At 43.2% G+C, this 24,316-nt stretch overlaps 1 protein-coding gene across 2 annotated transcripts in view; it reads left to right on the top strand.

Moving 5' to 3' along the window:
* CCDC60 (coiled-coil domain containing 60) overlaps positions 1-22,255 on the top strand; it is a 192,352-nt gene extending 170,097 nt beyond the window's left edge. For both annotated transcript variants that reach the window (XR_004521429.2, XM_033836915.2), the window contains one exon: positions 1,540-22,255. Coding sequence is in view for 1 of the 2 variants with exons in the window: in XM_033836915.2 (XP_033692806.1) it covers positions 1,540-1,581 (42 nt within the window). In the remaining variant the exon portion in view is untranslated. The remainder of the gene's footprint in view (positions 1-1,539) is intronic.
* Positions 22,256-24,316: the final 2,061 nt, after the last annotated feature.

Raw genomic sequence — 24,316 nt, 5'->3', positions numbered from 1 at the left:
TTTAGGTATACAACGTAATGATTTGATATACCACAGTAAGTCTAGATGTCACCCATCATCACCTCACACAGTTACTTTTATCTTTTTCTTGTGATGGGCACTTTTAAGCTCTATGCCCTTAGCTACCTTGTCCAATATGGTAGCCATTACTTGCTTGTGGGTACTGAGCACGTGATATGAGGCTGGTGCAAATTGAGCTGTGCTGTAACTGAAAATATACTCAGGACTTCGAACATTTAGTATGAAAAAAGAAATGTAGAATATCTCATTAATATTTTTTAATGTTGATTACCTGTCAGAAGGATAATATCTGGGATATATTAGGTTAAATAAAATATTGTATTAAGATTAACTTCATCTTTCATTTTACTTTTTCTTTTTTTATTGAAGTAAAATTGATTTACAATGTGCCAGTCTCTGCCGTACAGCAACGTGACTCAGTTATATATATTGAATACATTTAAAAAATATATTTATTTATTTAGGCTGCGCCAGTCTTAGTTGCAACACACAAGATCTTCGTTGCGGCATGCAGGATCTTTTTAATTGCTGCATGTGAGATCTTTAGTTGCGGCATGCAAACTCTTAGTTGCGGCATGCATGTGGGATCTAGTTCTCTGACCAGGAATCGAACCTGGGTCCCCTGCATTGGGAGCGCGGAGTCTTACCCACTGGACCACCAGGGAAGTCCTACAATCTTTTTTTAAATATTCTTTTCCATTATGGTTTATCTCAGGAGATTTGATATAGTTCCCTGTGCTATACTGTAGGACGTTGTTTATCCATTTTTTGTTTTACTTTTTTAATGTAACCCATAGGAAACTCAGAATTACACATGTGGCAGGCATTATGATCCTATTGGAGTAGAGGGCTTGAGACTGAAGGTGAGAAGACCAAGGAGGAGCCTTTGGAAACACCCAGGAGAAATCAGGAGAGGATGAGACATCCCCGGGCAGTGGGATGGGGACAGAGAATAAGGGGGAGAAACTCAGGCTTCTGCTGTAGGATGTAGTGTAGTGTTGTAGTTGTATTGTTGTAGGATTAAAAGTATGGACTCTGGGACCAGATAGCCTGGTTCCAAACCTGACTCTGACACTTGTCAGCTGTGTGACCTCGGGCAAGTCACTTACCCTGTTTGTTGTGCTTCAGTGTCCTCAATAAGACAGTGTGGGTAGTAGCAGTACTCGCTTCATAAACTTGCTGTGAGGATTTAATGAGTTCGTTCACTGATTCTCACCCTTGACTGCACATTTGAATTACCTGGAGAGTTTTTAAAATTCTTGCTGCCCAGAGATTCTGATTTCACTGATGCAAGGTATGGCCTGAGCATCAGGGCTTTTAAAAATTACCCAGGTGATTCTAACATGCAGCAGAGTTTGCGAACCATTGAGTTAGTATACACAGCTTAAAACACCGGCACAGTGTGACCCTGATTTAAGTGTTTGCTGCTATTATATTTTAGCGTCTTGAATAATTCATAATGTGTTTATATTATGGTAACAATCGAGAGCCTACTATGTGCCGGTCATGTCGTTGCAGGAGCAGGGCATCTTCCAAGTCCATTCACAGAGCTCACAGTGAGTGTTTCGATACGTCCTCCCTGGCAAGTACAGGTGCGCCAATCAGACCAAGGCGGGATCTGGCGGCTCATTCAGCAGGTCCAACTTTTCAAAGCCTCGGTTGGGGAAATAGTGCAGCCCGTTTCCCAAAACACTTAACTCCAGCAATAAGGTTTTAGTGTTTGGCAACATACAAGCAGAATGCAATTAAGCCTTGGAGCTGTGCACTGGGTGTCTACCAGCCGGAGCCAAATGGAAATGGAGTGAGGTGAGGCTGTGTTTGGAGCATGGAATAAAGTCGTCTGTCTCAGGCCCCCACGGTGGGAGATGCTTCAGTGAGAACTGGCTGAAAATGGTGAGGGACCTTCAGAACTCAGGTTGTCATCAGAGAAGGAGGCGTGGCTGAGACGAATAAGGACAGAAGACAGAGAGGTACTAAAGTCATGAAGAATGAGCCTTCTGTCTTGGGCAGAGCGGAAAGAAGAGTCCAAACTCTCTTCTTATTCAACAGACTTATAGTGAGCACCCGCAATGCCTCTAGGCCCCATGGGTGCTGATTTAAATAATAATCGTTGTTAACAATTATTGGGCACTTACATGCCAGGTGCTCTCTTAAACACTTTGTATGCAATATCTTTTTTTTTTTTTTTTTGCGGTACGCAGGCCTCTCACTGCTGTGGCCTCTCCCGTTGCGGAGCACAGGCTCCAGATGCGCAGGCTCAGCGGCCATGGCTCACGGGCCCAGCCGCTCCGCGGCATGTGGGATCTTCCCGGACCGGGGCATGATCCCATGTCCCCTGCATCGGCAGGCGGACTCTCAACCACTGCGCCACCAGGGAAGCCCGCAATATCTTTTTAAAATATAACAATTCTATGAAGAAAGCGTTATCGTCATCACTTTCAATGAGAAAGCTGAGGCTCCGAGAATTGCAGCACGTTGGTTGCAAGCGACAGAACTCAGACTCACTTGGACTAGAGAGAAATTTGTTGCCTCAAGGAATACAGTGAAGGATTGAAACAGCAAGCTCTGGTATGGACGAAGATGCATCTGGATCTTTTGATGCATCTGGTACCAGGGGCCCTTCCTGTGCCTCCCCTTTACTTCTGTCTGTGCATCAGCCGTAAGCTATCCTGCAGCATGCCATCCTCTTAACGCAGATGGCGGTATGGTTTCTGGCCTTCCCAAGGCTGTTCTCCTCTGTTCTGGTTTTTCAAATTCCAGGGAAAAGCTCTAATTGACCCAGCTTGGGTCAAGTGTCCACCGGGGTCAGCGCAAGCTTGAGCCAGGGAGGTGACAGTGATGACGGAAGGAAAAGGACAGATTCCAGAGGCATCATGCCTTCAACACACTGGAAGCAACCTGTGTGCAGTCATAAGGGTCATGTAAGTATGGTACAGCCTGTCTGAATAATTGCTCTACATCCATAAAAATAAAGATGCAGATGAATAAGTAATGAAACCAAAAGATGTTCACAGTATATTAAGTGAAAAAAAAAGGTTACAATACAGAATGTACATCATGATCCCATTTTCAGGTGGATGATATATAGTTAGATCAGGAGGGCAGATACTGAGGGAAAAAAGACCTTGAAAAAGCACACACGTAAAGATGCGAATAATGACCATCTCTTCTAAGCTAAACTTCCAAGAAGTTACTTTCCATGCTCTATTTTATTTTCTTCGTTGCCCTTAACGCTTTCTGAAAATGTCTGATCCATTTGTTCATCTGTTTATAAATTCCAGGAGGGAGGGAGTCCTTCATTCTTCCTCTATTCCCAGAACCTAGAACCAAGCCATAGGAAAAGCTCTATAGATACCAGCGAAGTTGCTCAGTGATGAGATCCCACTTTTTTTTCTTACCTATTTTAAAAAATGTATACAATGAATTCATAAGAAGAAATAGCAAAGAAGCAAGACATTAAAAGGTGTCATTCTCACCACTGGCCATACTATCACCACCAGCGCCACCAACGCCACTGGTTCCTTGATCATGGCCGTGGTCCCCAGAAGGACCTCGCAGTCAGAGGCTAACGCCAGACACCACTAGCACAACATCAAAGTGCTTTGCTCAGCCTGTGAACCCACCCAGTGCGTCTCTCGCCTTTCTCCAGCTTCCTGGGTGCCCACTTTGTCCATCTGTGCCCACTCGGTACAGGGGATGTTATTAACGCCATCACACCCCCATAGACGCAGGAGCCCAGAGTAACCTGCCACCGGTAGGGCATACACTCAGAAGAATGTTTCCAGGAAGAGGAGGTGACCAATCTGTACCCACGCTCGTCCTATCCTCACCCCCTCACCTCCTTTGCCCCCGGTCCTGAGGACTTTGAAGATCATTATGAAACACCAGAGCTGGCTAAGGTTGGAGAAGGAACTCAGGCTGTGGGCACGGAAAAGTAAGAATGGAGGCAGGTAGACCGCTTGTTCTGACCCTTCGGAGTTGGGCCCCAACAAGGGTCCTCCTGCCCAGTGTTGTTCGGGCCAATAGAAGCAGACTGAATTCAGTTCAGAAACAAAGGAAAGCTTTATTCTTTGATCAAAGAATGGAGAGGTGCCACCTCGACAAGCTCTCCCGGCAGCCCGCCAGGCCGTGGGCGGGGCTGCTTTATAGGGTCCTGGGCAGCGGAGGGGGCGGGGTTCTCGCAAGTCGGGCGCATGCGCTGCTCAAGGCTCCAGATCTCAGAGCCGGGCGGCAGCAGTCCTGCACGCGGCCCGGGAGCAAGGACTCCACACACAGCCACCTAGGAGGAAGGGAAGCCAGACTAAGCACAAAAGGAAAAAAAAGGTTAGACTTTATTATCATTTCCTGGGAACTGTGCCTGCGCTCTGCGAGCGGCAGCTCGCTCGTCTGCCTTTCTTCCGGCGCTGGGCGTCTTCTGTAACTGCCTCCTGCCGAGGCTGGGTGTCTTCGTGGCCTGGGTGAAGGAGCAGAGCTCCCCCAGCCGCCTTTAGATGTGTTTGATGGTGAGCAGGCCTCGGCCCTGACTGTTTGCCCCTGAGCGACCCCCATTTGTCTAACCTCTTGGAGACAAAGGACGCCAGGCAATTGCGGGTGCGTGGCCCAGACGTTAGCAAGAGCGTAATGGCCACATGTCAGATTTTTCCTAAACATGAAGCTCTTGGTCTTCAGCCTGCTGGCCACTGTGCCTGATGTGGAGGCTCGGTTGGGGCAGACTCTCCCTGGTCACACTTTGGTTGTTTTTCGGAGGAGAGGCTTCAGGTCAGAGAGAGGTTAGCGCGAGTAGTCAAGGGGGGCCGTTGCCCCAGGTTGTCTCTGGAGGTTCCCTCCAGCGTGATGCCCCCCCGGAGTGACCCCTGCGACTTAAGGGCAGACGGGTGATTGGGGTCACAAGTGGGGTCCGTCCACTTGGGGGTGAGCTGGACTTGGAGGCCGCCGCTTTGCCAGGGTTTTAGGTGCACCCAGACTCCTGGCCGGAGGGGGTGCAGGGCCACGTAGGTGGGTGGGTGCGGGCAGCACCTGGGCACCATATTCAATGAGGGCTTTCACGTTTTCTCCCCCCGGAGGGCCCACTTGAGTTGGTCCATTTCAAGGGGGCTCAGGTGTCTCTTCTCTCAGGCATGGGGAATGGGTCTACCATTCGTGAGTTCTAACGCACTAGATTTACCTTATCCTTGGGGCTAACTGCGTGCCAGCCGGGCAATTGGAAGCAACTGAATCTAATTTTCTTGAGTCTTCTGGCATAGCTCAGCTGAGGTTTGTTTTCAGGTCTGATTGGATCTCGCTACTTTCTCGGATGGCTGGGGTCTCCAGGCAGAGTGCAGAGTCCATTTTATGCCCAGGGCACTCGTTATTCGCTTCGTCACTTGAGACACAAATGCCGGACCATTATCACTTTGTAGGGATCCTGGGACCCCAGACCTAGGGATTATTTCTTTTAGTAATGCCTTAGCTGTTTCAGCTGCCATTTCAGGTCTAGCGGGGAGTGCTTCTATCCACCCAGATAATGTGTCTGTCAGCACCAAGAGGTACCTGAAATTACCAGGTACTCTGGGCATGACAGTGAAATCAAAATCTGCCAATGTTCCTCTGGCCTGAATGGCTCTTATCTGGAGGCCTCTGGGGGGTCTGGTGTTGGGTTTTTCATTGTGCAGATGGGGCAGGTCTCAACTCTCAGGCCGATTATACCTTTCATGCCAGGAGTTACCATGACCTCAACTAACCAGTTATAAAGGGCTTCCCTCCCATAATGGGTTACTTGGTGAACCTTCATGATGGCTTGACAAGCTGCGGCTTGGGGGACAGAAGTATTGTTCATGTTCATTAACTAGCCACCCCCATCTCTATTGAAGCCCCATTTTCGGGCTTTGTCTAATTCTTCCTTTGTGTGGTGTGGAGAATAATTGGATGGATCTGGCCTTCGAGGTATGAGGGGTAGTTGCCAAGTTACTGGTTCTAAGGCTGCCCTTTTGGCAGTTGAATCTGCCTTGTTGTTTCCCTTTATTACCTCTGCACCCACTTTTGGTGACCCCCACAGTGAATCACTGCCGCCTTTCTTGGCATCTGTCCTGCTTCTAAGAGCTTCAGTATGCTTAAGCCATGCGTCACCTGTTTATTCTCTGCGGCAAGCATAGCTCTTTCCTTCCAGATAGCCCCGTGTGCATATAGGATGGCATATGCGTACTGGGAGTCTGTGTAAACATTGAAGTTCTTCCCTGTCCCGAGCTCTAAGGCTTGGGTGAGGGCTATCGGCTTGGCTTTTTAGGGCAGAAGGCTTTGTGCCTCCATGACTTGGGTCTGGGAGGTCACCGTGTATCCCACCAGGCTTTTTCCTTCTCTCATAAAATGACTCCTGTCTATGAACCAGTCGTCTTTGGTGTTTAGTACAGGCTCACTTCCTAGGTCACAGTGACAGGAGTAGATCATGTCTATGGTGTCTATATAATCGTGTTCCAAGCGGTCCCATTTCTGTGGGTAGCGGGGTGGCAGGATTTTGCATGGGACAGGTTTTTATGGTAACTGCTGGCTTGTCTAAAAGCATAGGCTGAGCTTGGATCAACCTTCCGGAGGATACACATTCTGTTCCCTTAGAACTTAACCAAAGCCTGAACCTGATGTGAAGTCCAGGTTGACCAGACATTAACTTTTCAGCTTCCTGTAGCAGAGTGGTAGCAGCTGTCCCTGCCCGTGGGCAAGGAGGCCACCCCTTAGCAGTTTGATCTAATTGTTTAGAGAAATAAGCAACCACCTGAGAAAGGGGTCCTAGGTTTTGAGTGAATACCCCAATGACAATTCCTCTTCTCTCGTGAATATGAAGGTTAAGAGGGTTAGCTAAATGTGGGAGGGCCAGGGCAGGGGGCTGAACTAATTGCTTTCTCAACTTTTGACAGGCCCCTTCACATTCTGAATCCCATTCAAAAGGATCATCATCCTTTCCTTGCAACCTTTCATACAGAGGTCTAGCTATTAGATCATAGTTAGGGACCCAGGTGCAGCAAAACCCAGCCATCACCAGGAAACCCCTAAGCTGTCTTCCAGTTCTGGCAGGGACGAGGCTGCACGTGTATTCTTTCCTTTCCTGGTATAGGCCTCTCTGACTTTCTGTGAGAAGGAAGCCTGGGTAACTCACCCTAGTTCGTGATATTTGAGCCTTTTTCTTGGACACTTTATATCCTTTATTGGCTAAGCGGTTCGGAGCAGCTCAGAGGCCTCCTCAGTAGGGCTGGCTATCAGAATGTCTACATCCAGGATGTAGATCTTTTAGGTCTTTAGCTAAGATTTCCCGAAAGATGGTGAGTGAATTTTTGAACTCTTGGGGCAGGACTGTCTAGCAGTATTGCTTTTTGTTGTGAGTTTGGGTCCTGCTGCTCAAAAGCAAAAAATTCTGTGACTCTGGAGCTAATGGAATACAGAAGAAGGCATCTTTTAAATTTAATACAAAATACCAGGTCCTGGTGGACGGCAGAGTGGTCAGCAGGGTGTAGGGATCAGGGACCACTAGATGCATATCCTCGGTGGCTTCACTGATTTCCCTGAGGTCCTATACCATCCAGTATTCCCCCCTGAGTTTCTTTCCAGGGAGAATGCAGTTGTTACAGGCTTATTGGCCTGGTCTAATAAGGCCCTGGTCAGTTAGGCCCTGTATGACAGGGGCGATGCCCAGCAAGGCCTCCGGATGGGGCGGGTACTGTTCTCTATGGGCCACGTATGTGCACTTCTGCACACGGTACGCCAGGTGTTGGGCACAGCCTTTTCGCTCTAGGGACTCTGGTCTGAAGTGCTGGGTGCAAGGCCTCTGCACATGGTACCCTGTGAGCAAGTGAAACTCCACTAAGCACAAAGGGGAAAACAGTTAGATTTTATCACCCACGTTCTATTTTTATTTCCCGGGAATTGTTCATGGGCTTTGCTGGTGAAACACTCAGATTCATCTTACAACTTTGGGTATTAATACCTACACGCAGGTCCCAGAGTTCTGAACCAGAGGCTAAACACCCCTGGGATAGAATTCCTATGAAGCGAGTTATGCATAGTCATGGTTATAGTCATGGGTCACTAACATATAGTACCAAGTTTTAAAATAATATTTATAGTAACTTAGTATGTAGTTTATTATATGTAGTAAATATATTTTACTACATGATGTGCTGTATAGAGAAAAGTACATGTATTTATACAGTACTATACACTACACAATATATATGATATATAAAAGTATATAGATTATTATAGTTTACCATGTACATATATGTGTGTATATAGAAAGTACACTCATTCATTTATTCATTTGTGCTGTGAAACTGGACATTTTCACATGATATTTTGTACCACCTCTCGTCTTAAAGTGGAAGACACACCTATTTTAAAGCCATAGTATTTTTTCAGTTGCTCCTGAGATAGAGGTTGAGTTCATCATAGGAAGAAGACAAGACTTCTATTTTGTTTAGAGGCCTTTGAATTAAGCAAAGGAGAAACAAAGGCCTCTTCTAAAAAGGTCTTCATTAAGGTCAGAGATGTCTCTCTAAAGAGATTTCTGTGTCAGCAGGAAAGGAGAGACTCTCCTTCCTCTGGAACAAAGTGGGAGTTGGCAGCTTCAACCCTGATTTGGGGGAGAGGTGATCCAAAGCACTGGCAACTCTGGGAAACAGGCTGACCCCACTGAGGCAGGAGAAGAGGGGCCAGTTGGGACATTTCAAGGCCAGGATTCAAGGTCTAGGTCACCCTTTCTATGGTACAGTTTCCTGCTCTCACCTCCACGCATCTCGTAAATGAAGTAGGGCTAAGGTGATGAGAGATGCCCAACAGAGAACTTAGGAGTGGGAGCCCAGAGGAAGGCCCTTAGGACAGATAGGGAGAGCAGGGAAGCATTCTGCAGGAACCCCCAGAAGTACCTGGGAAGGGCAGCTTGGTACAAGACTGCAACTGCAGTGGATCAACTAGGAGAAGAGCTCAAACAATTGTGATGCAATTATGAATGGAAGTTGGAGAATCCCAGGACATCTGGGATACAATGAACTCAACAGTATTGACTATCAATTCTGTATCCAGAACTAGAAAGACCATGGTGAACAAGATAGACATGGTCTTGAACCTCACAGATACAACAACTATGTACAAATATGAGGTTGATTCCAATAGAGACTACAGTCTGTGAAAGTGTCAGCAAACTTTTTCTATCAATGACCAGATAATGCACATTTTAGGTTTAGGGTCATATGGTATCTGTCACAACCACTCCACTCTGCCACTGTAGTGTGAAAGCAGTCACAGACAATGAGTAAGAAAACAGGCATTGTTGTATCCCAATAAAGTTTTATTTATGGACACCAAAATTTGAATTTCATACAGTTTTCACATGTCACAGAATGTTGTTTTTTTTCAACTACTTAAAAATTCAGAAATTATTCTTAACTCACAGGTTATCCAAAAACAGGTGGCAGGCTGGATTTGGCTCCTGGGGTGTAGTCTGGCTATCTCAGGTTGTCAGTTAACCTTAAATATAAATAAGAATAATTTTTAAAAGCCTGTGGTTTTGAGAATTTGCTAAGTGTCAGGTGCTATGTTAAGTATGTTTCACTATAATAATATTACACTTACAATTTGGCTTTCCAGTGGACTTTCTTGAGTGGGAAAGGAGAGAGTGACAGTGCAGCTACTTTTCCAAGTATTGAGCATAGCTGTGGGTGATGTCACTCTATGAACATCAGCCACTATATGTCTCTTTTTTTTTTTTACTTTTTTTTATTGGAGTATAATTGCTTTACAGTGTTGTGTTAGTTTCTGCTGTACAGTAAAGTGAATCAGCTATATGTATACATATATCCCCATATCCCCTCCCTCTTGGACCTCCCTCCCCACCCCATCCCACCCATCTAGGTCATCACAGAGCACCGGGCTGAGCTTCCTGTGCTATGCAGCAGGTTCCCACTAGCTACCTATTTTACACATGGTAGTGTATTTATGTCAAACCTAATCTCCCAATTCATCCCACCCTCCCCTTCCCCGCCATGTCCACACGTCTGTTCTCTGCCTCTGTGTTTCTATTCCTGCCCTGCAAATATGTTCATCTGTACCATTTTTCTAGATTCCACATATATGTGTTAATATACGATATTTGTTTTTCTCTTTCTGACTTCACCCTGTATGACAGACTCTAGGTCCATCCATATCTCTACAAATGACCCAATTTCATTTGGTTTTATGGCTGAGTAATATATATATATATATATATATATATATATATATACACTGCATCTTCTTTATCCATTCATCTGTCATTGGACATTTAGGTTGTTTCCATGTCCTGGCTATTATAAACAGTTCTGCAATGAACATTGGGCTACATGTGTCTTTTTGAATTATGGTGTTCTCAGGGTATATGCCCAGTAGTGGGATTGCTGGGTCATATGGTAGTTCTATTTTTAGTTTTTTAAGGAACTTCCATACTGTTCTCCGTAGTGGCTGTATCAGTTTACATTCCCACTAACAGTGCAAGAGGGTTTGCTTTTCTCCGCACCCTCTCCAGCGTTTATTGTTTGTAGATTTTTTGCTGATGGCCATTCTGACCAGTGTGAGGTGATACCTCATTGTAGTTTTGATTATCTCTTTTTAAATAAAGCGTTGAAATAGCTGACCTAGCCATCTCTCAAAGTCACCAAATGCCAAGCAAGAAGGGATCATCAAGTCCAATCCTGCCACTTTATTAAAGAACATCCGAGTCTTAGAGGGAGTTACAGAAAGGGCACCCAAACACAGCAGCCGTCCTGCCACATCTCCTGGCCCCATTTACCGCTGCCTTTCCCCATCCTCAGTGACCATTCAGCTTCTGGTCACAAATTGGCAAATGGGATCACAGAAAACTGGGTGGCTTTGGGTCAACAGAGCATCTTGCCCAACAAGGGAACATTCAGCTAAGAGTGACTCTCTCTGGGGCGGGGGGAGAGACAGATTTAACAGGCATCTGGGCAGGAAACACTGCCCTGTTTATTGATGGAAAACTGTTTGCCAGGTTAAGAGCTCTTTGGGGACCTTTGAAGATGTTTGGCAAAGCCCAGTCCCAAAAGCTGACGTGTGCTGAGAAAAAAAATCTGTGGGGCTCTGAAAACTGAGCAGCCGAAAGGCTACCTCCCCAGAAGCCTATGAAGAGAGCAGCATGAAAAGTTCCACTTCCAAAGAGGATGCATGGGAGTGAGCTACCGTCTCTTTAAGAGGTGCCCCTCCTCCAGGAATTAGTCAGCCACTCCACCCTGGCCCTGTAACTTCTTTAGAGCAATTTGCAGAACTGTAATTAGTCACTTGTATGTATGTTATACACGCAAGCCCCAAGCCTGTGTGCTGTGCTGTACTAGCAAAGTGCCAGGCACATGGTAAAAACTTACTGACCACAATGAGACACCGCCTCACAGCCATTAGGATGGCTCCTGTCAAAAGAAACAGCAGGGCTTCCCTGGTGGCGCAGTGGTTGAGAGTCCGCCTGCCGATACAGGGGACGCGGGTTCGTGCCCCGGTCTGGGAAGATCCCACATGTCACGGAGCGACTGGGCCCGTGAGCCATGGCCGCTGAGCCTGCGCATCTGGAGCCTCCACAGCGGGAGAGGCCACAACAGAGAGAGGCCCGCGTACCGCAAAAAAAAAAAAAAAAGTACATGGTTGATGGTAAAATGGTGCAGCTGCTATGGAAAACTGTGGCAGTTCCTCAGAAAGTTAGAAATAGAACTACCATTTGACCTGGCAATTCCACTTCTGGGTATATATCCAAAAGGATTGAAAGCAGAATCTTAAAGGGATCGTTTTACACTCATGTTCGTAGCAGCACTATTCACAACAGCCAAAGGTAGAAGCAACCCAAGCATCCATCGATGGACGACTAGGTAAGCAAAATGTGGTGTAACATACGATGGAATATTATTCAGCCTTCAAAAGGAAGGAAATCCTGACACACGCCGCAGCATGGATGAACCTTGAAGACTTTATGTTTAAGTGAAGTAAGTCAATCACAAAGAGACAAATATTGTATGATTCCACTTACATAAAGTAGCTAGAGTAGTCAGACTCATACAAGCAGAAAATAGGATGAATGTTGCCAGGGCTGACAATGTCAGTACACTTAACATTACTGAACTGTACACGTAAAAAATGGTTAAGATGGTAAATTTTATGTTATATGTATTTTACCACAGTTTTTAAAAGTGAGTTTTAAAAATAACCAACTTCTTGAATAAATGAAGATCACTGCTGGGGAGACTGTCAGCTATGTGGAACAGAATCCAATGCAAGCCTAATTAAGCCAAAAGAAAATTTTATTGGCTCACGTGACCAAAAAATCCAAAGGTAGATGCTTCAGATACAGCAGGATCCAGGTGTTCAAATGATACCATCAGGAATCTGTCTCCATCTCAGCCCTGTCCCCATGTTGTGGGAAAGATGAGCACACAACTTTTGCAAGATGGATTTGCTGTTCATCAGTGTAAGTTTCTCTCTGAATTGGACACTAAGTGGGGACTAGTTTAAAATCCTCTCAGGCTCACCTCACACTTCAGGTAGTGTGGGATTGGGTGGGAACAGTGGAGAAGACTGTGACTCGAAGGGATTTTTTTCAGAGCGATGAAAACTTGTGGTGGTGGTGATTTCACAGATCTATACATGTGTTTAAATTCCTAGGACTGAACAGTCCCAAAAGCCAGTTTTTCTGTGCATTAATTAAAAAATAAAATTTATAATATATCAACAAAATGTAAGGGGGGAAAAAAAGAGTGGACGAGAAATAATAACCTGCTTAGATAATCAGGAAATTTTGAAGAGTAAGGTAATGGAACTACTAGAAGTTTTTTATTTTAATCTGTAATTTAAAACCCAGAGGAGGGACTAACAGGCAATTTAAACCTAGCTAAATAGAAAATTGATGAACTAAAAAATTCTAAATAGATTACCCAGAAAGCCACATGGAGACATAGAGATAAAATATATGAAATAAATATTAAGTGACATAGAAGATAAGAGGGCCTAACAAATATCTAATCAAAGTTTATGTAAACAATAGAGAGAATGGAAAACATAATATTTGAAGGTATGATGGTTGTGGTTTTTTAGAAATTAGTAAAAGATATGAATCTGGAGATAGAGATCTGGATCAGCCCAGCAAATCCCAACCAGAGTAGATAAAGCTCTTACTTACGCATCATGGTACAATTACAAATAGCAACACAAAGATCTTAAACGCAGCCAGAACGAAAAGAAGGTCATTTGTAAAGGAAACAAGTCGACAGCACACATCTTATCAGTAACATGGAAAGCCAGCTGTGAGTGAATACAAAGCAGAAATAACTGTCAGACTAGTTTGTGCACTCAAGCAAAGCCATCTTCCAAGAATGTGGGCTACATGCAGACATTGTCCAAAACTCAAGAAGTGGAATAGTTTATTACCAAGAGATCCCACTAATATAATTTCTAAAAGATATATTTCAAAGAGAAGAAAAGTAAGCCCATAAAGAAAATATGAAATTTAAGAAGGAACAATACCAAATACATTGGTAAATAGGTAAATATAAAATATTGTGTAAAAAAAAGTGAACATAATAGTAATACTTTATTCATGAGGTATAAAAAGATAGACTTAAAATACTGTCATATGGGAATGTGAACACTCCCCAAGGCTTTACAAATGATTATATCTATACAGTTGACCCTTGAACAACATGGGTTTCAACCATGTGGGTCCATTTATAGACAGAAATGTGGGTCCATTTTTCAGTGCATACATACTGCAGTACTACACAGTCTGCTGTTGGTTGACTCTGCAGACGCAGAGCTGCAGATATGGAAGCCCACTGTGAAACCGTCTGCAGAGTTTTGACTGCACGTTGTGTGTGTGTGTGTGTGTGTGTGTACACACACACATGCATATAGATATGTATGTGTGTCTATGTATATATGAATATTATTCAGCCATAAAAAAGAAGGCAATCCTGCCATTTGAAGTTTTGGATGACATGAATGAAGCTTGAGGGCATTATATTTATGTGAAATGAGCAAGACAAATACTGTGTGATCTCACTTATATGTGGGATCTCGAAAAGCCAAACTCATAGAAATAGAGAGTATATTGATAATTGCCAGTGAGCTGAAGGCTGTGTGAAAGCCTTATCGTGGTAATCGTTTCTCAACATATATGTATATCAAGCCATCACATTGTATACCTTAAGCTGATACAACATGGCATGTCAACAATAGCTCAATAAAGCTAGAAAAAAATAGTAATACAAGTTAAACTTAAAAGTAGTCAGCACATTAGGAATAACAAAAGGAGGAGATATTCTACTACTATTTGAAACTGTTCTCCAATTCAAAAAAAAGTTGCTCACATCATTGACAAATAAGTGAAATTCCCACAGGTCTTCATCCTTTCAGTTTTGCCTTTCTCATTAACCTACAGCTCAACTAACTAAACTAACTAAAAAGCTCAACTAACATTCTTGTCAAAGCTACACTCATTCATCCGTGCAATCAGAGATTGACTGAGGACACAAGAGTTTGGTGAAAATCAACAAAAGGATTCTGTAAGAATTAATTGGATATTTGGAGTTTACAGTAAAGAATATTGTATTTTTAATTATTTGTAAATTGAATGTTACACATCCTTTGTATGATAAAATTTATAATAAACACATATCATTTATAATATATGTAGATAGTAATATCCAGAGCAGCCACTACAAAAACCATGTGAGATACATCTAAAAACACTAGAAATCAAGTTGGAATCTTAAAGAGCATTCAAATAACCTACAGGAACGCAAGAAATGAGAAACAGGGAAGCAAACAGAAATCAAATAATAAAATGGAAGACTTAAGTTCTTAAGTTCATTGTCTTAAATGTTAAGTGGTCTGAATACACCAATTAAAAGGCAGAGATTGGCAGATTGGTAAAGCGGATAACAAAGCAAGATCAACTATATCCTGCCTTCAAGAAACTCAGTTCAAACTCAATGTCGTAGGTAGGTTAAATTAAAAGGCTGAAAAAAGATATCCCATGCAAACAGTTTTTTTAAAAGGCAGAAGTGGCTATAATATCAGAAAAAAATAGACTTCAGAGCAAAGAAAATTAGAAACAAAGAAGACATTACATAATGACAAAAGGATCGATTCATCAGGAAGACATAACAGTTCTAGATATGTGCATATCAAACAGCAGAGCCTCAAGATACATGAGAGGAGAAATAGAAAAATACACAGTAGTAGTTAGGACTTCAACATCCCCCTCTCAGCAGCAGAACTGCTACAAGAAAGTCAGCAAGGATATAGAAAATCTGGGCTATGCAGTCCACCAACATGATCTAATTGACATATATGGAACACTCCACCCAACAACAGTAGAATACACACTTTTTTTTCCCTAGTGCTCATGGAATATTGACCAAGATAGATTGTATTCTGGTCCATAAAACAAACCCCACAAAAATTTTAAAATTAAAATCATAAAAGTGGTCAAGGACATAAAAGATGGGGACAAACTGAAGAACTATTTCAGATTGAAGGAGACACGATAAAATGCAGTGCATGTTCCTAGATGCAATCAGGACCACCTGTTGGGACAGGTAGCAACATGTGAACAGGGTCTGTAGATGAGATGGCAGTGTTGTATCAAGGTTGATTTCCTTCCTTGAAGGGTTGTGTGATGGTTACGTAGGAGAGTGTCCTTGTTTGGAGGAAATACACACAGGAGAATTTAGAGGCGATAAGGCAACACATCTGTAGCTTATATTCAAGTGGTTCATAAAAACTAATGATGAGTTTGCACACACATACAGACATTATAGAAAGAAAAAGAATAATGAATTAATGAAGTGAAATGTTAAAACGTTGAGAATCTGAGTAAAGGAGATATGGATGCTTTTTTGCTGTTCTTCCAACTTTTACGTAAGTTTGAAATTATTTCAAAATAAATTATTTTGAAACAATGAAAGTTAAATGTTAGCAAAGGCTGAAGGAATCCATCCACTAAAAGAAACACAAAGTAGGTTCTTCAGGCAGAAGACTCATGTAGTTACAGAAATTAAGACAGTGGTACTTGTGTGAGGAGAGGCAAATAGGCCAACCAGTGGAACAGACCCACATGTATTTAGACATTTGATTGATGACAAATTATTAACAGTGCTATATTAATTAGATATCCACGTGAAAAAAGAATACTGACCCCTTCTCACCCCCTTCACTAAATATCCTGTTTTCATAAAGGATGCTATGAGGCTTGAATTCACAATTAGGAGACAGAATACATCCTCCCCACTTTTTCACTGATTGCAGGTTACCACTTAGCACTTCAGCTGTTGGCAGGCTTAAGTTGCACCAACTTTGGCATGGAAATCAGGGTTTCAGAATGGGACCAGCAGCAGTGAGGGTACATAGGAGACTCGATATAGTGACTATAGCTGGCAGACCTGTCTGCAAGCATATGTGACATGCCCCCAGGGTCTACCACACAGGAATGGAGGGTCCCTTGCCGTATTCTAGAAGTTCTGGGTGAGCAGGTGGAGGCAAGGGCCAGTTGGATATTACTGTTAAAGTGACTCCAGGGGGCTTCCCTGGTGGCGCAGTGGTTAAGAATCCGCCTGCCAATGCAGGGGACACAGGTTCGAGCCCTGGTCCGGGAAGATCCCACATGCTGGGGAGCAACTAAGCCCAGTGTGCCACAACTACTGAGCCTGCATTCTAGAGCCCGTGAGCCACAACTACTGAGCCCATGTGCCACAACTACTGAAGCCCATGCGCCTAGAGCCCCTGCTCCGCAACAAGAGAAGCCACCGCAGTGAGAAGCCCGTGCACCACAACAAAGAGTAGCCGCCGCTCGCCGCAACTAGAGAAGGCCCGCGCACAGCAATGAAGACCCAACGCAGCCAAAAATAATTAATTAATTAATTTAAAAACAAAAAGTGACTCCAGTTGAACTCACAGGAACACAAAGCTATGAGCTCCCCGTAGGTCTGAATTAGGTCTTATCTACCTCTGTGTCCTCAGTGTCACGCATAGGGTAAGTGTATTGGTTTGCTCAGGTGGCCATAACAAAGTACCATAGACTGAGTGGTTTAAACACGGAAATTTACTTTCTCATAGTTCCGGAGGCTGGAATTCCTTTGTCGGTGTGGTTGGTTTCTTCTGAGGCCTCTCTCCTTGACGAGTAGATGACTGGCTTCTCCCTGTGTCTTCACATGGTCTTCCCTCTGTGTATCTGTGTCCAAATTTCCTCTTCTTATTAGGACACCAGTCATACTGGATTAGGGCCCACCCTAATGACCTCATTTTGACTTAATCACCTCTTTGAAGACCCTGTCTCCAAAAACCATCCCTTTCTGCAGTCCCGGGGGTTAGGACTTCAACACACGAAAGCGTTGGGGGGTACGATACAGCCCATTTGACACTCTGTGCTAAGTAAGTGAATGAGTGCGTGAGTGAATGATAGATGCCTCCGTTACAACATCTCTTCTCTGAAAGAAGGTTTGAAGCCCAGATGCCTGAGCAGAGAGTATGTAGGCATTTATGATGGTCCTGGACCCCTCCTCTTCAGCCAGTGAAACAAAGTGGAGGGTGCAGCCATCCCCAGTGGGACACAGCGAGCCAAGCTTAGTGCTAATACAGTCTACTTATGTTATGGCTACTGCTTTGATATCTTCAATATTCCAGCACTAAACCTTGAGGCTAATTTTCCAAGTGCCAAGGAGGCTTTCAAGTGTCAGATGCAGTCAGCTTTTGGAAATTAACCCTCACCAGTCCACAAATCCTGTAGAACACGTTTAGACACACAACCACCACCCTAAGAAATACTTCGATTGTCATGATATGTGGTAGGAGGATAAACTGACCTATAGCCGTTTATTTCCAATTTTCCAGGTCAGGACAACCCTTATAGCCAGAGTCCTAATTTCAAATATATAATTCCATTGTCTTCACATATATCCTTGTGATCAGTGGAATACATGCCCAAATTTTGGTAACTAAGGAAATGGTGGTATAAAGCTTGGATATCGGAATATTAAACCTGGTCCTACTCTCTAAAGATATCGCCACCTGTAAATATGCATGCTTTGGAGTTAATCATCTCACTGGTCCCTTTCAGTCTGACTGCTTATCTCTAGATACCCTTTATTGTTTATAAAATTATGGCTTTGATATCTGTCACTTCATATTTATTCATTTATTATTTTGATCAATATTCATTCAGCATTCTTTCATCTGATCAATATTTACTGAGTGTTTACTATGTGTTAGGCACTAAGACCTCATGTACAGCAGTGAAAGAAGGTTCCTGCTACCATGAAGCTTATGTATTAGTGGGGAGATGGATACTAAGTAAATAATAACAATTATAATTAGAATAATTGAAAAATGTAATTGAAAACCATGTGAAGATCAGAGTATAATCCAGTTGAAGGGAACAGAATATGCAAAAGCCCTGAGGTAAGAACAAGAGTTTTTAGAGGAACAGAAAATAAGTTCAGTGTGGCTCTGAGTATCAGAAGTTCAGTAAGTGTCCAGAATGGTATGTTCTGTCATTTGGTTTAAGCTGAATTCTCCCAAGCATTTGGGAACTAGGAAAGGACATTCGTTCTTGTTAACAAGTAACTTCTCCATTATCCCTTTCATGAGTTTAGGTTTGGATCATGGCTACTCTTAAGCTTCATCCTCTAACTTGAAGCATCCCAGTGGTTTTAGCTTATCTCATGCCACCTCAAGTCCTCTCGATAAAAATAACTTTGTCCTTTTTCCATTCCCAGTACTTAACACTTAGTGAGCTCTTATCATGTGTCAGGTGCCCTGCTAAGCACTGGACATGCATTATCTCCTTTAATCCCTACAACAACCTTGTTAGGGATGGTATCATTTTACAGGCAAGAAAACTGAGGCTCAGGGAGACTGGATGACTTGTTCAAAATCACTAAAGAAAGAAGTGGGGGAACAGAAATTTGCCTTGTCCAGGAGTTTGCCATGCTACCTTTGGCCGCACTCTATTGGCTGCCCTTCTCTCCCACATGATGGACATGAGCCTTGACCTAACTCAGTTCCTAAAATCATGGAGGATCTCAGGGAGTCCTCAGGCTCTTCTAAGGGACCTTTCAGTTCTGCCAGTTTACTGGTTCCAAATGCCGTTTGGGACCAGATCCAGGCTGACTTCATCTGAGTCTCAAGGGAGGATTTAAAAAAAAAAAATAGATGCTAGGATTTGAACCCAAGGCTAAAAATCATCTGCCTCTTTTGGAAAGCTCCCCCAGGTGATTCTGGTAAGCAGCAAAGAAGAGGTCAGGTTTATCCAGCCTGAGCTTCCTGATATAAGCAGCCTGTGCCAGGAAACTTTCAGAAGTGGAGAGATGATCACATACCAGTTTGATAGACCTAGTATTTGGAACCTTCTTTCTTCTTTGCCTGAACTCTGCCCTTCCAAACTTTGGTTGCCTGAAGAAATGAGGTCATCCAGTGTCAACCAATAATGCCATATGGTTGAAAATTCTTATAGCTGATAAACAACATCACATCCCATTTCCTAGAACTGTGCTGCTTTGTTCTGATTTTTGTAAGGGAAAAAAAACACAAGCAAACACAGCACTTCAGAGTGCAAATCATAAAAGAAAAGCATGTGTGCCTCACTATATCCACTTAGCAAAAAGATCAAAGGTACAGAACGAAGAGAAGGAAGTGGAAAGAGGAACAGGGGAGGAAGAAGTCGATGGGGATAGAAAGAGAAAGAAGAAAGATTAGGTCAAATATGGGCTCTACTGACTAGTTCTGAATTTTTAAAACCCACTTTCACTCTTACTCAAAAGAACCATAGAGAAAATTTTCCCTTACCAAGAGTGTTGTACCTTCATTGGCCCAAAAGATCCAGGAAAGTTTTAATCCTTAATGCACAAAAATTCCCCAAGAGCCCAAGAAGAGCTGCTTTGCTGGATTGTGACAGAAAGCCCACGCCTTCATGTATAATTGAAGACGTTTAGGGCAGCAATACAACCCTTCCTGCTTACACACAGACTCCAAACCGTCGCTAATGTGCAGCTATCTCAGGAAGCTCTCTGAAGCAATTAAAAATGGTTATTCTGCTGCCTAGGAAGAGTCTGAGCTCATCCTAGCCTTTGCGTGGATTGTGGCAACACACTAAGGAGTTATTCACTTCACTTGTACTCATTCTGCAAACTTTTCTCAAACTGCGATTGCTAAACATGTATAAGGCTCATTACTTTTTTTTTCAAAATAACACAAATAGTGAAGATTGTTTTTGATAAGCATTTCCTCTTAATTTATCCAGTTGATTTCTAATTTGCCAAGTGTAGGAGGTAAAATTATATTATGTGTGGTCTCCACCCCCTCAGGAAAATTTTGCTTCTGAAATTGTAATGCTGCAATCTTCATCTTCCACATAGGAAACCTAATTTAATTCATAGCAAATGTTGTACTGAATGGAGTGTTATTTTGCATTTCATCTGTGATATACACAAGTCTCCAAAAATGGAAGGAAAAAATTGGTTACCTCATTAGGCTGTGTAGTTTAGAGCAGTGTTACTCAATGAGTGATCTACAGTCCAGCAGCGCCAACAGGACCTAATGTTTTGTAGAAATAAAAACCACTGCTTGGGCTTCCCTGGTGGCGCAGTGGTTGAGAGTCCGCCTGCCGATGCAGGGGACACGGGTTCGTGCCCCAGTCCGGGAAGATCCCACATGCGCGGAGCGGCTGGGCCCGTGAGCCATGGCCGCTGAGCCTGCGCGTCCGGAGCCTGTGCTCCGCAACGGGAGAGGCCACAGTAGTGAGAAGCCCGCGTACTGAAAAAAAAAAAAAAAAAAAAAAAAAAAAACCACTGCTTTGGAGCAGTGATACCCAGTTGGAGGAAATTTTGCCTCCGAGGAGGCATTGGAGACATTTTTGGTTGTTACAGTTGCAGGTGAGGACGCTATTGTATTCTGGTGGGTAGAGGTCAGGGATGCCGCTCTGCAGCCTCTATGGCACAGGACAGTTCCCCACAGCAAAGAATCATCTGACCAAAAATGTCAGTACTGCTGCTCTTGAGAAACTCTGATTAAAGGAAAGTGAATTGGAAATAGTAGGGTGGGAGTGGGGAAAGTAAAAAGAAAGTGTTTCAAGATGATAAACAATAGAAGGAAAAGAGAAAGAGAAACATTGGCAAAAGACTCATGGAACTTGGGCTGTGATCATGGGGACTTTGTGCCCTTAGGGAAGTCATTTACCCTCTCTCAATTTCGTTCTACACATTTTATAAAATGTGGGAAAAGATTGAACCAAAAGAATGCGGTTATTATCCCTAAGGTTCTTTTCAGATAGATGCATTATAACTTAGGCAGTATTTCCCAAACTTGAGTAATCCACAGACCACCTTCGCTATGTTTTCCATATCTGAGTGTCATCTTCGCTATTTAAATTTTTACTTTAACATATTTTCTACTTTTAAGATACATATGTATTTTATTTATATTTTATTTTTGGCTGTGTTGGGTCTTCGTTGCTGCGCGTGGGCTTTCTCTAGCTGCAGCAGGCAGGGGGCTACTCTTCGTTGCAGTCCGTTGTGGGACGCCGCCAGGAAGGAGCTGGATTCTTGGTCCAGAGGAAGGCGAAGTTACATTGTTGCATCTTGCTTGCACTACCCGGGAGTGCCGCGTAAGGCGCCACGCGTGCATCCCGTGGATTGTAGGCGTAGCAATATTTTGTCACATGTACTGACACACACCAATCCAGGGCTGTTGTGTGGACCTTCTGGCCAGTATAAAGCCTGCCATATTCTGCTGCGTAGGGTCTTCCTTCCATCTTTCTTCAACTAAGCTGTGCTCCAATAAAGTGTGATACGAGAAGAATCTTGCGTGTGGTGACTCGTCATTCTGCTGGTCAGAAGCGGCTCGCCGCAAGTGGTGCCGAAACCCGGGAACTTCGTTGCACCCTGCATGGAGGACCGATTCAGAACTCGACACACGGAGTGAACCGGTAATCTTGCCGGTAAGTAGCTTTTGTGCCTTGCGCTATCTTGTTTGTGTGTGTAATGGTGTAAATCTTTTAGTGAAGGTCAGTACAAGTACATAATGGGGAATACTCATGTTAACCCCACGGCAAATTTTTATGAGCCGATACAGCTACTTCTACGGGATCGGGGGTTGACGTTATCTCACAAGACTATTGGCCGTTTACTGAATGATATAGATCAAGCAGCGCCATGGTTTGGAGTTTCAGGTACTTTGACAATCCCTTCATGGGAGAAATTAGGAAAGGATTTGCACCGTTTTCATGAGGAGGGTAAGCTGTGCTGTGGGACTTTCCCTTTGTGGAACTTAGTTCGATTTTGTCTGAAGGAGGGAAAGTGTACAGACATAGTGAAACAAGCGACGCAAGTTTTGCGGTCATATCAAGATAGTGCTTCTGAAGCAGGCAGTCATAAAGCTACAGATGATAGGCCTACAAAAAAAGAATTAGTAGATAATAACGAGAAAGTGTGTGTTAAGAAAAAGTTAAAATCTAAACAACCAGACGCCCAAGAGACTGGGCGAGAATCATTGTATCCACTATTGTCTGGCTTGCAAGCCATGTATTTATCAGAGGATGAGGAGTTGGATCCTGCTGACGCTGCAGAGTTGGCAGAAGCTGCTGCAAAATATGAGGAGGAACATTATGGCCCTTTTGGGGCTTTGTCCCCTGCCTTAGGGAGTGCTGCTCAACCTAGGCGTTCTGCGCCTTCCATTCCTCCCCCGAAAAGTACTTTTATTCCCCGCGAGGCTTGGTTCCAAGTTCCTTTTTCTTCTTTGTCCAATGCATTTCCAGTATTTGAAGACCCGGCTACACGCCAGCGATATTATGATATGATAGATCATAAATTAATTAGAGATCTTGCAGAAGCTTCCAAACGAGATGGCATTTCTGCTAATTATACTATTATGCTTTTGCAACGGCTTACAAGAAATGCCTTGACCCCTACTGACTGGCAAGATATTGCTCGTGCGTGTTTAACGATGGGGCAATATTTAGACTGGAAGTCTATTGTTTCTGATTTGGCTCATAGTCAAGCAAGGGAAAATGCTGCCAATGGGCAGCCTGCCTGGAATGTAGATATGTTACTAGGCCAAGGACAGTGGATAAATAACCAGACTGTGTTCCCTGTACAAGTTTATAATCAAATAAATGAGATTAATATGCGTGCTTGGCGAGCCCTCCCAAATAAAGGGGAAGTGTCAGGGAATTTAACAAAAATAATACAGGGAGGCACAGAGCCATTTTCTGATTTTGTAGCCCGGATGATGGAAGCGGCGGGAAGAATTTTTGGTAATGTGGATGAAGCGATGCCTCTAGTGAAACAACTTGTTTATGAACAATGTACAAAAAAATGCCGCCGAGCCATTACACCTTTTAAAGGAAAGGATATTAAAGTATGAATACAGTCCATGCTAAGAGTCGAATACTCCCAATTTTATATACTAGTGATTGCTCTATACATACTCCTTGTATAGATCCACAAAATATGGATTGGATATCATATAATGGCAGTTCTGTTAGAATTAATAGAACCCTTTGTTTTAGTTGGGATTTGAATGTAAGCTGTATAGGCTTGTTATGGAAAAGACTTGTTGCCTGGGATAATCCATTGAAACATAATCCAATGCCGTTTAATATGCTGTCTGAAGCCTTATCCAAAATATCTTTAGGTGCTCAATCTGGCTCAGGTGATGGAGCAAATGGCTCAGAGTTAATGAATGTGACTACTTTATTATTTTATCATGATGGAGTGATTCCTGTAAGGAATAAAAAAGTTAATCAGACCAAAGGGAAATAATACGTTAAATTTTTTATCCTGTGTTCCAAATGTTAGGTTCCCTCCGGTATTTACATCTTGTGCTGGTAAGGATTTTGCATCGTTGCAAGTTGCCCATGGTTTTCGATTATCATTTAATATAAAGTCTTTTGCGGGCAGAAAAGAATGTAATGCTTCTAATGTTACCTGGTATTCTGAAGGGTGGCCGTTTTATTCTTGGGTTGTGACTAATGATGCTGGCGCTAGCATGGATCTTTCTGCGTTGGCCATGATTCATTCTAGTAATGGCACCTTGTATAATGTAAGCGGGGAGGTTAAATTAGCTAATTTAAAGGTAGCTAATAAAAGTCAAATATATAAATTGAAAATACGTAATATACTAAATTCTTTGCATAATTATTCCAAGCCTGCAGCTATGATATGTGTACAACCCCCTTTTATGTTTTTATTGTCTAATGATACAGAAGGATGTAATAAAGGCGTTTCTTGCTGGATTTCACAATGTTGGAATG

The sequence above is a fragment of the Tursiops truncatus genome, chromosome 13 (assembly GCF_011762595.2).
Source record: "Tursiops truncatus isolate mTurTru1 chromosome 13, mTurTru1.mat.Y, whole genome shotgun sequence".
Lineage (NCBI taxonomy): Eukaryota > Metazoa > Chordata > Mammalia > Artiodactyla > Delphinidae > Tursiops > Tursiops truncatus.
Note: the sequence above shows the minus strand (reverse complement) of the source record. Positions and strands in the feature narration are given on the sequence as shown.